We start from the raw sequence: 16195 nt of genomic DNA, 5'->3' as shown, positions 1-16195 counted from the left end.
TTTTTTCGGTATTTCGGTCTTATTCGGTATTACATTTTCGGTATTTCGGTATTACGGTACGGTCCTCGGTATTAGAATCTTGAAATTTCGGTATACCGAATTACCGAATTTTTAAAGATTTTTTTTAAAGTTGGACCTATAGTTAGCTACTACACTCACATCCCAGCGCCCCAGCCCACTGCCCACTCCAGCGCCCCAGCCCAACTGCCCAAGCCCACTCTCTATTCAATTAGGGTATAAACTCTAAATATTAGGGCGTTAGCATTAGGCAGTCACGAACTCAGCTCACTCCTTACTCCTCAGAAAGTCAATTTCGATTTAGGGCGATAGTTTCACAAATTCCGGGCAAACGAAGACCAAATACAAAAATAGATCGGCTGCTGTTGCGATAGTTTCACAAATTCAGAAAGAGACCAACTGTTGTTTCAGAAGCTTGCTGGGACTTCAAAGAGATTGGCTGCTAATCAAAATTTAAAGGTATGTTTCTAGTTTCTTCCATAATTTGTGCTAGAACTACTAAAGATTGACTCTTTTTTTAAAACCTTTTTACGAGTTTTGATTTGTTTTACCTTGAAATTAGATTATTGGGTATTTGGGTATGTTCAATAAAATGAAAGTAAACATTTTGGCTAAGGTGAATTTTGAGCTCTTGATGTTCCTTAAACAGAGTTGATTCTTTGTTTATTTGGCTGATATTGTGTTAGAGACTTAGAGTCTGCTGAGCGTGTTAGAGTGTGATGCCCTCTTTGTTTATGCTACTGTCTTACAAATCTGTGAAATCCACGCACATCCGCCATTTCCCATTTATCTTTTTGACCATCACTACGTTGGGTACCCATTTGGGGTATTTTGACTCCCTGATTGACCCGTTTTCTAACAGCTTTTCCACCTCCTCGCGGACTGCATCATTGATAGTGGGATTGAATTTACGCCTGACTTGTCTCACTGGGGGTGGAATGGGTTGACGTTTCATTTATGCATGGCGATTTCCTTTGGAATACCTGGCATATATGCATGGCTGAAAGTAAATAAGTCTGTGTTAGCTGTTAAGGATTGACGGAATTTACCTGATTCCCGAAGTTTGCAGCCGATATAGGCCTTCTTGTTATGATCGTTGAGGTCCAAACGGGGTTGAGGTCTTCTATGGTCGATCCTGCAGTTTCGACCGTGTGGGGATCCTTGATGACGTCCTCGGTCTTATATTACTCCGACCTCGACCTTGTTGGTTGCTATGCCTCTTTTTCTTTGTCTTTTCTCTATTGGGTGGTTGTGTTGTGTAAGGCAATGAGGTAGCATTCTCAGGATGTGCTATGCTCTTCACGTATGCTGAATATTCCCCATGGTGTTGGAAAATTGATCACTTGGTATAGGCTGGAGGGGACGGCTCTCATGGGATGTATCCATAATTGTCCTACTATGGCATTGTATGCGGTGGCCTGGTCGATGATGTGAAATGTTGTCTCCAGAGTTATGCCGCCGGCCAGGACGAGGAGTGTAATTTCCCCAGATGTTTGCTCAACTGCATTATTAAAATCGGTTAGTGTAATGCAGCGTGACACTATTTTATCCTCGAGCCTCATTTGGGTAAGGAATCGAGGATGGATAATGCATGCACCGCTTTCATCGTCCACCATGATGCATTTGACATCGGTATCTAAAATGTGTAAAGTAATAACAAGGGCATCATTATAAGGGAAAGTCAAACCGTCGGCGTCTAACTCGTTGAAGACGATACTCTCTTCGAGTCCGTCATGTCGTTCGAGGGTGATCGACTATTTGCCTTTGTGAGTGTTGGTGAACTTTATGCCATTGACAGAGGCATCGTCATTGCCGCCATTGATCATGTTGATGGTTCGAGCTGGGGATGACGGCTTTGGGGCGCCATGATGTTCACGTCGTCTGGCAAAGTTAGTTCTCCCTTTGTCGCTTCACAGTTCTTTGAGGTGCCCTTACGTTAACATGTTTACGACTTCCTGTCTGAGGGAGATGTAATCTTCTATTTTGTGCCCGCATTCCTAGTGGAATTCACAGAGGGCGTCAAATTGTTTGACCAAAAATATAAATCTTGGTTCAAATAATTAAATTTATGTAAACATGGATTAACCTTAGCTAATAATAATATCCTTAGATGAGGTTCTTAAAGGAGTAATAAATATCGCACAAATGTGGTCGGTCAGTAACAGTGATATATAGTAAATATTCCATAAATCAGAAATAGTAATGTTGCATTTAATAACAAAGAATAGCAATAAGTGACATTTAAGTAAATAGAGAGAATGAGTCACCCAAGAAAAGATGGAATAAATGAATGTTCTTCCTCACAATGATGAATGATAGACAATCCCTTGAATATTCGAGTTATTCTCGGATCTAGTAAAAAAGTATGAACAAGGATCTTAGTGAAAAGGTGATGTTTGAATGAGAGCCGAATCTATAAGTCAAAGTGTGTTCTTTACAAATGAATATCATATGCCCCCTATCAATGTTTCTTTTTCTATTTATAGGGAACATGCTCCTAGGAAACCCTAATAGTACAAATGCAAAGAATATCCATTAGAATTTTCTCTTTAATGTCATATCTTGAAACTAGCCGTTATAACTCTGTTAATGGTGCCCAACCACGGCCTCGATGACGACTCTGCAACTTCGACTTCACTGATTCCTTTCCCAAGCCCTGCTAAGTCTTCGACTACGACCTTCGCTGATAATTAGATCATTTCGATGCGTGCAGTGGCGGAGCCACCTTACAGGGACACTCTTTGCGAAAAAAATACACTGTATAGATAGGTAAAAAAAATCATATATATATATATATATATATATATATATATATATATATATATTATGTGTGTGTCTCCCCTTAATTTTTTGATATATTTACTTTTATATATTTTTACATCTCTTAATAAAAATTCTGGCTCCGTCACTGGACGCGTGTCATCCTTGAATCTTTCACTTAGCACTATTTCGATTAGAACCTGAATTTGACCCATACACCATCAAACCCAGCACCCCTGCTTTTTTACGTGGCCAAGACGGAGCAATTTTATGATCTCCGCTAGCAAGACTAGAACGTGCCAATCATAACGGTAACCATACATAATGTTTGCTAGTAATTTAATGATCCAACAGTCCTAAGATGCCAGAAAGAAAAGAAAAAGTCATTCCTTAGCGTGTTTCCATTATTTTTTAATGAAAAGTTTTTCCAAAAACTTTTGTCGAATTCTTTATAAGAAATTATCTCATATTAAAAAAAGTAAAAAAAAAACGTTCAGACGAACCTTTTCAAAGTGACATTTATCACTTCACAGTTCACACGGAAAGAAAAATTTAACCAACTGAGACTCGGTCACCTCCCCTCTCCTCTTCTGTCTTTGAGTTGTCAACAAATTATTAGTCCAGGTTCCTTATTCGACTACTAAATTTAAAATTTAATTTTCCCCTTATTTCTCTCCTATATATACACTCTTTTCCAGTCATTTCTTCCAAAGGGAATTGGCACTGATATTTCCTCTTCCTATAACCTTGTTTTGTGCTAGTTTCACTTTTAACTTCTTTCTCAAAAAAAACTCCTGTTCCTAAAGGCTAGAATGGCATACTCAAAGGTAATCGTTGCTCTGATGTTGGCTTTGGTGGTTGGATCTGCATTTGCTCAGGCACCAGGATCATCTCCGGCAGCTTCTCCGAAGAGTTCTCCACCACCGGTAACATCGTCACCTCCGGTGGCGACTCCTCCATCTGCAGTAACACCTGTCTCTGCTCCTGCAAATGCTCCTACTACTGCTTCTTCTCCATCTGAATCTCCATTGGCATCTCCTCCAGCTCCACCAACTGTCGATACTCCGGCATCATCTCCTTCCGGTGGTGCTGCTCCTCCATCCATCGGTGCGGCTCCCAGCGGTTCTCCTACCTCATCTCCCAACTCTGCTTCCTTGAACAGAGTCGCCGTCGCCGGATCTGCTGTTGTAGCTATTTTTGCTGCTACTTTCATGCTTTAATTATCTGATCTGTGAGATATTTTTTGTTTTATTTTGCCGGAGCCGTCGACTTTTATAGGCGGCGGTAGTCGTGGCCGCTGTTGATTCTTTCTTACTACTACTACTATTTGTTATTGATTATTACTGGATTCTTTGTTTATTTTATGGAGAGATGTATTCATCAACTAGTTAATAATTTGTTCTGTTGAAGAGCATTCATATTTTATTTAATTGGAACATTCCGTTTCTATAATTTCAAAAACAAGTTTTACAACTCCGAAAATATTACAATTCCTTTTAAAACTTGGTATAAAGCAAAGTCATGTTTACTGCAAAATCAAAAAGGACAAGACAGTCAACACGCATAAAAATTACTTCCTCTGTAGCTAATTTACGTGTTATAATTTGACTTTTATGCGTTGAGTTTGACCTATTGGAGAGTATATAAAAAAAAAAGACTTTTGGTTTGTAGTCTAAACATATCGTAAATACTTGTGTACATATAAATAATTTTATTGAGAATAAAATAAAAAGTCTAAAGATAAATATATATAAATACAAAAATATAATTATTTTTTACGACAAATTGTACTACATAAATTAGGATGCTGGAAGTAATAAAGTAGTTGGAGTAACTCATATGTGGAAATAGCTGGACAAAAGAAACCGGGATACTTAAAGAAATTCTTATACAATATTTGAAACTTATCTATCAAAATTGTCCTAATTTTGTATATTAACTGTCATAAACAAGATTTGTTTACAATTTATATATACAATCCTTTATTAGTGTCTTAAATTAGGGGATTAAGTTACACCATTTTCCTTCTTTTTTTCTCTCCTCTTCTCTTCCTCTATTCTCTGCATCTCTCTCCATGTATAATTCATTATTAGTGCCTTAAATTAGGAGATTTTGTCATCCGAGTTTATAATCCAAAAATATTCAGTTGTGATCACAAGCAAATTAAAACGATCCAATGGTTCTCAAAAGTCACAAACACAAATTTAATGGGATATAGCGTAGCTTCTTCAAAGCAAAAATCATGAAGCCGTTAATAATTCTAATTAGGTCTGAGTCCGACAATAAAGAACTAACTCATGCACTGAAATTGAATTTTCTTTTTCTGATATTATTAAACTGATATTCGGAAGATTTTATTTTACATAGTCACGTTGATTCCTGCACAAGCAAAAATGTTTTCTTGTGCTGTCAATTGTTGACTTGTCTTGCACGAGAACTACATCAAATATTCACATAAAAGCTTTACAAATTACCTAACTACTTCCTTTCTCTTTAAGCACACGAGGCCTTCCAATAATGTCAAAATACCTATACCTTGACTACTCAATATTTGTTAATTCAAGATAACCTTTGCTATGTTTTGAATCCAGTTTGAGTTCATGAATTTATTTCGTATTATTCTTTAGACTAATGATGTTCATATATAGAGTTTAGAGCAAAGTAAAAATGTCGATGGGGAAGAACAATTAAATACATAGTATACATCTTATTTACAACTTATCTATAACTTTCATACATTATTTTAACCCAATTAAATAAAACTACAACATCATACAACTAATTTAATATAATTTTCATATAAATTTTATACAATATGTCTTTTGTACGTATTTTTTTATATGATTTGTATATATTTTGTATGTGGTGTGTTCTTCTTCTTCTTCTCTAAAATTCTAATTAAATATAATTTATATACAACCATAATATAATTTTAATACAATGGCCGAAATATGAGATTTTAGGCAATGCTATGATACATGTTGCTTCCAAGAGCTGAAATCAACTGGTGCCTCTTATGCCTGGAACAACAAGGAAAGTGGAGAAGATAAAGTACTTAGCAAAATAGACAGAGTATTGGTAAACATGGATTAGTTATCACAGTTGCCACATTCTATGGTTCACTATATGATTGAGGGATGTTTGACCATAGCCCAGCTATGATTAATTGAGAGAATGGAAACCAGATGATTACTAGACCATTCAAGTACTTTAACAAGTGGAGTATGAATCCTGAATTCAAGAAAAAAATGGGGGATAGCTGGATTACTGAAATTAGAGGAACCAAAATGTGTCAGCTAGTGAAAAAACTAAACAGGCTGAAGAAAGTACTCAAACGGCTGAACAGAACTAAATTTAGCAACATAGAATTGAAAGCAGAACAAGCTAAGGAAGAGCAAGAGGAGTGTCAGAAGCATATTCAACAAAATTCCATCAATAATAGTCTCATTAACAAGGAGCAGGAATTGGCAAATAAGTATAATAGATTAAAGAAAGCAAGTGACCAGTTCTTAAGGCAAAAAAGCAAAGTACAGTGGCTGAAACAAGGGGATCAGAATTAACAACAGATACTTTCATAGTTATATGAAGGCTAGAAGGATTGCCAACAGAATCTTCTCAATAAAGGACTCTAATAGCAGCATGGTTACCAATATGGAAGGGGATAACAAGGGCATTGTGGACTTTTATACAGAGTTGTTAGGGTCCACTAAAGAAGATAGAACACATGTATGCAACAATCTGGTGAGAAAAGGCCCAATAGTGACAGAGGAACATGTTAATTGAAGAATTCACTGAGAACGAGGTCAAACAAGCATTATGAAAAATTGATGGAGAAAAATCTCTAGGTCCCGATGGATATGGTAATAAATTCTTTAAAGATACTTGGAACATAATCAATAAAGACCTTAAGGAAGGAGTACTATAGTTTTTACATCAGGGAAGATGCTAAAGGTAATCAACAATACAGTAATCATAGTAATTCCTAAGAGCAGCCATGCAGAAGTAGTTGGGGTCTATAGACCCATTGCTTGCTGCAATATAGTATATAAGATCATATCCAAAATGCTTTGTAATAGGGTTAAAACTATCCTGCCAAACATTATTTCTGAAAATCAGAGTGCCTTTGTAACTAGTAGAATAATCATGCAGAACATATTGATTTGCCAAGACCTAGTCATGTTATATAATAGGAAAGCAGCAACCAAGAGCTGCTTGATTAAAATAGATCTTAAGAAGGACTATGACTCCATAGAATGACACTTTGTGGAAGAAATATTACATGCACTCAATTTCCCTATGAAGTTCATAAGGTGGGTTATCAAATGCATATCAACTCCTCGTAATAATGTGGCCATAAATGGAGGGTTATATGGGAACATAAAAGGGAAGAGAGGCCTAAGGCAAGGGGACCCCATATCTCCTCTACTGTTTGTAATATGTATGGAATATTTAACTAGAATATTGAAGCTAGAGTCACAACAAGAGTGCTTTGGTTATCATTCCAAATGTAGAAGTTTGCAGCTCAATCATCTATGTTTTGCAGATGATGTGCTCCTTTTTTGCAAAGGAGAGTTCCACTCTGTGATACTGATGCTGAGAGGCCTTTAGATATTCTCTAGCTCTTCAGGGCTAACAAACAATGCAGGCAAGTCTAACATATTTGCTGTGAATATGGAGATACAAGAGATAGAGGATTCGTGTGAAGTAACAAGATACAGTAGAGGCAGACTCCCCTTCAAGTACTTAGGTGTTCCAATATCATCTAAGAAACTATCGAAAATGGACTGTCAAGTGCTACTAGACAAGCTAACTACCAGAATAAGGAGTTGGGTTCAAAGAACTTATCCTATGTTGGGAGAGTGCAAATGATCAATGCAGTGCTAATGCATATACACACATATTGGGCATCGATTTTCGTACTCCCCAAAGCAGTACTCAAAAGTATTATAGCAATTTGTCGCAATTATCTCTGGGATAGTAAGGTGGAAACAACTAGGGTACCACTAGTAGCATGGGACCTCATTTGTCGACCAAAATAAGAGGGAGAGATTGAGATAAAGGATTGTGTGGTATGGAATGAGGCATCCATAGGGAAGTATGTATGAGACATAACTCAAAATACTGACTTTTTGTGGGTCAAATGGATCAACCATATCTACCTAAAAAATATAAATTGGTGGCAATACAATATACCATAAGACAACAGTTGGTATTGGAAGAAAATATGCCACATAAGAGACAAACTTGCAGGTGGTTATGTTCATGAAGGATGTCAATCACAAGCAAGGAAATATACAATCCAAAAAGGCTACTCCTGATTGAAGGGGAACCTGGACACATGCCAATGGGGAAGACGGGTCTGAAACAAGCAAAACATTCCAAAACACAACTTTATTTGCTGGTTGACTATGCAGAAGAAGTTGCTCACAAAGGATAGGCTAGTTCTCAGAGGAATTAGCTCAGATGGCCTATGTGTACTATGTGAAAATGTACCAAAATCTATTAAACACTTATTCTATGAGTGTCACTTCTCCAAGTTATGCACCACTGAAGTACTTCAGTGGCTAAAGATAAGGATCACAAATTTTGAAGGACAACACCTATGGAAAAGAGTAGCCAGGAAAATGGGAAGCAAATTGAGCAGGGAGTTCTCATGTGTAGTATTGGCAGCAATGAATTATCACATCTGGAAGGGGAGGAATGAAGCCCTGTGGCAGAGTTTAGTTCCTAGACCACATAGAGTATGTGACCAAATTAAAAAAGAATGCAGAGTTCGAGTGTTGGAGATACTCAACAAACGGAAAAAGGGACTAGGATAGGAGATGGCTGGAAGAAGTATATAGATAGATAGTAGATATGCAGGACCAATACTTGTACATATCTGTCATGTCATCTTCTTCTTCTTCTTCTTCTTCTTCTTCTTCTTCTTCTTCGAGTTTTAATTTGAAATTTAGCCAAAATCAAGTCTAATATTCACCAAACACCCTCAAAATTGATATATAAACTTCAAAGAATATTTTTAATTGTTTACAACAACACCCAATCCAAACAAACAATAGTTTTTGAATACCCAAATTCGAATTCAAAGCTTCGGAGTTTTTTAATGGTTGTCAATGGTGGAGAATCAAATACCTTCAAAGTTTATTGATTGACAATCTCAATTCAAACACCAATTGTGCAACATGGAAGAGAATTGCTAAGTTAAAACTCCATTGATGAATTTTTTTTTAAAAAAAAAGGATAAAAAGAAGAGAAAAACGAAGGAAGAAAACTAGAGAAAGAACAGAAAAGGAGAGAGAGAGAGAGAAAGAGAGAGGGAGTGAGAGAGAAAGTAGGGATATAGATTCTCTATTCAATTTCTAATATAAAGGGATACTCATTGATATTAATTTATATATAATTGGTAAATTATATATACACATGTAATTAAGTTAAAACTTGATTAGGAAGAGTAATAAAGTTTCATATGTAATATAGGAAGGTAAAAACCCATACTAACTGATATTTGAAAATTGCAAAATTCGCCACTTGCGAGCAGCATGACCAGGAGCTCACGAAGCTCCCTAAATGCGAATTCAGTATTTGAAATTTATAGATTCTGAAGTTTATTATATATGCATGTTCAATAAATTTCTAAACAAATATATAGCGTTCAAATCAAATTTCTAGGTTGTGCCGAGCCCGTATGTTCCGTGTTAGCTCTATGCCGGGAAGCTCATGTCTCTATACAGTACTCCTCCCTACTAACGAGACTAAAACGTGCCAATCATAACGGTAACCATAATGTTTGCTAAATTGTGCTAGTAATAATACAATGATCCAACAGTCATTTCATAGGTTGTTTTTGATAAATTTTTCGCAAAATATTTTGAAAAAAGCTTCTTCGAATTCTTTATAAGAAATTCCCTCAAATCAAAAAAAAAAAAAAAAACAAAGAAAAATTCAAACAAAAGTTTTCCAGAGAAATTTAGTTCTTCACACGGAAAGAAAAATGTTTACCAGCTTGGACTGAGTCACATCCCCCTCTCTTTCTTCTGTCGTTGAGTTGTCCACTAATTACGTAGCTTATTTTAAATCAAATTTCCCAAACTAACTCAGTAATAAAATTAGAAATTTCCCTCCTATATATACACTCTTTTCCTATCCTTTCTTCCAAACGGTACTCAACAACACTCATATTTTCTCTTCCTTTTGTGCATATATATTCCACTTTTCTTATTTCTTCAAAGTTTTCTCGTCCTAAAGGTTAGAATGGCATACTCAAAAGTGATCATTGCTTTAATGTTCGCATTAGTAGCTGGATCTGCTTTCTCTCAGGCACCAGGAGCATCTCCAGCAGCTTCTCCGAAGAGTTCTCCACCGCCGGCGGCGACTCCTCCTCCTCCTACATCAACACCTGTCTCCGCTCCTACTACTGCATCTTCTCCATCAGAATCTCCACCAACTGTAGATACTCCGGCATCATCTCCTTCTGGCGCTTCTCCTCCATCTATCGCCGCCGCTCCCGGTGGTTCTCCTACTTCCTCTCCTAACTCTGCTTCCTTGAACAGAGTCGCCGTTGCAGCATCTGCTGTTGTAGCTGTCTTTGCTGCTTCTTTGATTCTTTAAATCTCTGATTTGTGAGATATTTTGTGTTTTCATTCGCCGGAGTTGATGAGTTAGGATTTATTTATAGCTTATTTTCACTGTTTTTTTTTCTTTTTCTTTTGGACTTTTACGGGCGCCGGTAGTCGTGACCGCTGTTGATATAGTGGATATTTGTTTCTTTCTCGTGTTGTAAATTAGTTGAGAATTTTCAAAGTTATGGTGCTTCTCAATTCCTACGTACATTATGATTTGTGAGCCTACTTTACTTCATTCTTTTTTCTTAAAAGAAAACAATTTCTCTGTAAGTTAAGGGTGTAGAAAGAAAGAACGTGGCAAAACAAAGCAAAAAATAAAGAAAGAAAAAAGGAAATTCAAGTGGACCAATTTTTTTCTTTGGCCAGGCAAGGAGTGCAATTGAAGTATGCATGCAGGTTGAGCAATTCTTTTTTCCTTTTTCTTTTGGAAAATTTTCGGGGAAACTCGATGTCTTTATTATTCAGGTGCGCATTAGTAATCTGTTTACTGTGTAATAGCTATCGCAAATCATACTGGAGAGTAAAACCGCACTAGACAAGCTCGATGCGTAGAGATCTGACTAAAGAGGTTATTGATAAGGGGAATCAATCCTAAATCTTCCATGTGAGAACCTAACCCTTGCAAGCTGGTTGAGGAATTTTGCTATTGAATTTTTTCGAGTTTCCTTACCCTTAAAGATCTGAATCTTGTATTGCAATCTTCAATCACTCTGGCAAATGGCAATTCACAAAGACACATCTCTATTGCTTCCAAGCCATTCCCGGGTTCACTACATTAGGGTAGTTAGTAAATTAAATATTAAGTTTAGTGGTGGAACCAGAAATTTGAATTAAGAGTTAAAAATATAGAAGAGGCGGTAATTATAGGAGGCGTATATATATGAAAAGATTCAATCATATATATATATATATATATATATATATATATATATATATATATATATATATATATATATATATATATAAAATTAATTACCATATGTTGGTTGCAATTGAACTCTTTCATTAAAGGTAGTTACGCATCTGATTGAGTTCCTAATCTCCTTTATCCTTATTTAGTTGCAACATTTTCAAATTTTAAAAAATTAAAAGAAATATTCCTTGCATAACAAAATAAATATTTTTCAAAAGGCTGGCAATCAAGATTACAATTTACAATCTATTTTTTCCTATTTAATAGAGTTCAACAGTTGAAAAGTTTTACAAATTACATGTATATCTAATTTGGAAAAGCAAAGCTCTAATGACCCCACAAGCACAAGAATTCTCAAGAGCCTCACCAACTCTCTCCCCTTCTTCTAATTCAAGAACTTAAATTACATTTTAGAAAAGGTTACCCCGATAATTAAATTCAATAAACAACAAGAATTTATACAGCACATGAATCCATGTTCTGTAGTTTCCCGTTGGAGGTCATCATTTGTGAGAGAAAGAGTAGAAGGCAAGATTGTCGAGAAAGAGTCTTGCTTTCTATGTCCATACGCAAAAAATAGATTTTACTTGGTAATTATATACATAAAATATTAAATTAATAAGTGCATGATATGTATTTATATATAAAATTTTAATTGCTTATGCGTGATTAAGTAAAGTATATTTTCATCTCTTTTTTTTGCTAATTATTATAAATTTATATACTAATTTAAAATAAACGTTAGATGCAAATGAGTACTTTCCAACCTCTTAACACCCAGCCCCTGCTTCTTAGGTGGCCAAAACAGAAACGAATTTTATAATCCAGCTAGCTAGACCAGAACGTGCCAATTATAACGGTAACCATAATGTTTGCTAATAATAATTTTATATATAAAGAGAGAACAGTCATTAAAATGCTCGGAAAAAAAAAAAATCAGTCCTTAGCTTATTTTAGGAAAAGTATTTTAAAGAATTTTTTTTTGTAATTTTTATGACGAATTATTTCAAATAAAAAATGCACAAAGAAACACAGTCAAAACAAAACATAATTCTAGAAATTTATCTCTTGACGCGGAAAGAAAAATGTAACCAGGTGGACTCAATCACCGTCCCGTCCTTCTTCGGTTGTTGAGTTGTCAACAAATTATTAGTCCACTATTTTATTCAACTTTTCTAAACCGACTTACTAACATAAAATTTTAAAATTTCCGCATATTTTCCTCCTATATATACACTGCTTTTCCTTGTCAATTCCTCCAAACCGAACTCAACACTTTCATATTTTCTCTTCCTATACCTGTTTGTGCTTGTTCCTCTTTTCTTCTTCCAAAAAGCTCCTTATTCTAAAGGCTAGAATGGCGTACTCAAAGATGATCATTGCTTTAATGTTGGCCTTAGTGGCTGGATCTGCTTTTGCTCAGGCACCGGGATCATCTCCGGCAGCTTCTCCGAAGAGTTCTCCGCCACCAGTATCATCACCTCCGGCGGCGACTCCTCAACCTTCTACAACATCAACACCTGTCTCTGCTCCTGCAAATGCTCCTACTACTGCATCTTCTCCATCTGAATCTCCATTAGCATCTCCACCAGCTCCCCCAACTGTCGATACTCCGGCATCATCTCCTTCTGGCTCTTCTCCTCCGTCGATCGGCGCTGCTCCCGGCGGTTCTCCTACTTCATCTCCTAACTCTGCCTCCTTGAACAGAGTCGCTGTCGCCGGATCTGCTGTTGTAGCTATCTTTGCTGCTTCGTTGATGCTTTGAATCATCTTTCATCTGTGAGATCTTTTGTGTTTTATTTCGCCGGAGTTGAACAGTTAGGAGTTATTTATGATTTTATTTTTCACTGTTTTTTGTTCATTCTTTTTTTTAGTTTTTGACTTTTACGGGCGGCGGTAGTCGTGACCGCTGTTGATTCTTTTTACTACTATCATTATTGTTGTTGAACATTACTACTGGATTCTTTGTTATTTATGGAGAATAGTAATACTATGATTTATTCATGAATTTCTTAACGGGTTTCGTCTTTTTCGGTTCCACTGAACTTTGTATTGTTTGAATCAAATTCATATGAGAGAGTTGATTGTTTGACTCTGTTTGTACCTGTTTGAGCTACGATTTAGAGTTGGATAATTGAGGAATAGGCGGTATGGTTTACACCTGTAAAATATGAGTCATGAAGTCACAACTATAGTCCCGAATGGACCGGCCCAGTTGGTTTGGAGATGTTGTCTACACGGCCGACGCAGGTTCGATCCCCTCTTAATGTCCTCTCCCTCTGGGTCTGAGCCTGCTGCATGTGACTTGTCGGGCTAAGTAAGTCACACCTATAGAATTTCTTTTTTTATATCTGTTGATTTTACTAGTTTTACTAGTAAGGACTCTAGCATAAAATAAAATTAATTGGAGACAGATCAATTTAGTGCGATACTCGCTTTTAGCAGGCATTTTTAAGGGTTGTTTCGGTGGTAACTGTATATTTAGCATAGGATGAAGCAAAAATTGGAGAAAATGTAGTGAGTGATGATTGTTTCGAAGGAGTTGGAGGTCTTTATGTAAATGTGGATGTAGCTTCACTTGGATTATACAATGTGATTTTACAGAGAATTCATCTCAGTTGATGAATTTAAACTAATCCACAACCTACCAATGTGCTCCATTGACCGCGTGGATTAACTAAAATATTATACATCAGGGGGTAAGGACTTCCTGATGTTAATTTTGCTTCGGTGTATTATTAGATTGCTATTGAGGTACTATTCGAGATAAATTTGTTATTGTGTTCGTATAGACGTATTGACGATGAGAGGTATGTGATGGCTATTCCTTTTTTTTTCATTGGCATGAAAAAGTAATAAGTAATTAAGAGTTGGATGAATCTTGTACAAGAAATGCATACTATAGAGCTCGTGTCTCATATGTGTTACATATTTCTGTATATTTCCATCATATCTTATTGAGGGGTCCTTATCCGCTTCGTGTCATTTCATGATACTGAATAGAAATAGAAAAATTACACACACACCTTCATACATTCTACTATATACATGATATACAACATCATATACATATATTTTCTGTTGCTTGGCCTTATGGTCAATGAGAGTTTATATTTGCCTGGCCGCTTGGTTAGTGAGAAATACTATTGCCTGACCTTATAGCCAGTGAGAGTTTAGAGTTTATATTTGCCTGGGCACTTGGTCAGTGAGAAATATTAGTCTGGCCAATTTCTTCATATTTCCTTCTTTATTCCTGCATCTCTTGTTCTAAATTGCTGTGCTTATGCTCGCCTGAGCTGAGAGTCTATCGGAAATAACTTTTTTTACCTGTACAAGGTAAGGGTAAGGTCTGCGCACACAATATTGTCCTTCCCAGACTCCGCTTGTAAAATTATACTGGGTATGTTGTTATTGTTGTTATGGTATCGGGGTAAGAACTTAGTTCATTTAGAAAAGTTAAAGAATACAAACATTTACAAATTGTCAAACCAAAAACAAATAAAATTAAAAAAGCCGAAATTGATATAGGAAAAAATTAAGATCTCAGCGGAAGAGAATGAATCCAGAAATTCAATTTCTAACTAGAGTGATTAAGATAATAACCACAATGTCAACACCATATATATGTGAAATTTCATTACCAAATTAAATCTCTTAAAACGGCGGGGAATCTAAGTCACCTCCTTCATTTGTAATTCCTATCGCCTATTTTGAACAGCTTACAGGAGATTGACTTGATTAATATACTAGCTCATATACAGCTTAAATATTCCATTTCCATGCTTTAAAAAGTTGGATGACATAAAGAGCTTAAATTTTCAATTAATATCATGCACTCCGCAGCCGTTTCAGCTGTCTTCATCATTTAAAATTCAAAACAGAATAGAAATCATTGTTCATATATCTTATATTATGAGCAAATAGATTAAGTTTCTGGGTGGGCATCTTGTTAAACTGAACTGATCAAGTACAAGGTTAGGGTTTATATACGGAAGAGCAAATGGAGACTGTAAGACATATGCTTGATCCGAATAAAAGAGATGGTGACACGTGGATTGATCAGACGGTCACAAGGAATTGGGTTACAACCGGGGTTTCACAATACATTGGGCTCAAGTTGTGTTTGTTCCAACTGGGTCGGTTTCATTTGGACTCAACACTTTGGGCTCAGAGTCTTTCTTGGGCCTACTAAAAGACACCAGAAGAATAGTTGTAGATTTCTAAATACTTTGTTTATTTTTGCGTGTATCCAATAGTTGGTTAGAACATAACAGTGTAGGAACATGTGTCGTAGTTAGTTAGAAATAGAACACGAGCTGTACATAGGAACATTGATTCTGTTAACAACCAGCATCTACATAGATTCGACGAAGAAGAACTTAGGGTTAGGTAGAAGTGAGAGAGAAAGTTCGATATATTTTCTGATAAAGAAAGCCAAAATGAATCATCTGTCTATTACAATCGGGTCCTTGTCTATATATACATGGCCCAATACTGAGTAAAAGAAAATAGATGAAGTGGGCTACCAGACTAATAGTGTTACAAGTAAATGGGACCAAACTAATGTACATAAATATACATGGGCCTTGGCCCGCATTTTCTTCAGCCCAAATCTAGACTCCCAACAGCCCTCCTCAAGTTGGAGGGTGAGAGAACCCCCAACTTGCGAATATGAAGATGATGAGAGGCCCCACACAGGGGTTTAGTGAGGACATCAACGAGTTGAGAAGCACTAGATGTGTGAGATAAGCTGATGAGACCCTCAGCAATCCTGTTATGCACAAAGTGACAGTCCAACTCAATGTGTTTGGTCCGCTCATGGAAGACTAGATTGCGTGCAATGTGAATGGCCGATAGACTATCACAGAAAATAGGAACAGAT

The 16195-nt window shown here is 36.3% G+C and overlaps 3 protein-coding genes across 3 annotated transcripts; all 3 read left to right on the top strand.

Annotated features, from left to right (window-relative positions):
- Window positions 1-3277: 3277 nt before the first annotated feature.
- Window positions 3278-4142, top strand: LOC107811138 (uncharacterized). Its single transcript, XM_016636016.2, has one exon. The coding sequence runs from the start codon at window positions 3591-3593 to the stop codon at window positions 3996-3998; it is 408 nt and encodes a 135-aa protein (XP_016491502.1). The 5' UTR covers window positions 3278-3590; the 3' UTR covers window positions 3999-4142.
- A 5749-nt stretch (window positions 4143-9891) lies between these two features.
- On the top strand, window positions 9892-10595 carry LOC107811139 (uncharacterized). The gene has a single exon (XM_016636018.2). It carries the CDS (start codon window positions 10030-10032, stop codon window positions 10384-10386), a length of 357 nt encoding a protein of 118 aa, XP_016491504.1. The 5' UTR covers window positions 9892-10029; the 3' UTR covers window positions 10387-10595.
- Window positions 10596-12563: 1968 nt separating this feature from the next.
- Window positions 12564-13321, top strand: LOC107811141 (uncharacterized). Its single transcript, XM_016636020.2, has one exon. The coding sequence runs from the start codon at window positions 12671-12673 to the stop codon at window positions 13076-13078; it is 408 nt and encodes a 135-aa protein (XP_016491506.1). The 5' UTR covers window positions 12564-12670; the 3' UTR covers window positions 13079-13321.
- The last annotated feature ends 2874 nt before the right edge of the window (window positions 13322-16195 follow it).

The sequence above is a fragment of the Nicotiana tabacum genome, chromosome 15, assembly GCF_000715075.1.
Source record: "Nicotiana tabacum cultivar K326 chromosome 15, ASM71507v2, whole genome shotgun sequence".
Classification (NCBI taxonomy): domain Eukaryota; kingdom Viridiplantae; phylum Streptophyta; class Magnoliopsida; order Solanales; family Solanaceae; genus Nicotiana; species Nicotiana tabacum.
The sequence above is the reverse complement of the archived record's forward strand: the minus strand, read 5'-3'. Positions and strand labels throughout refer to the sequence as shown.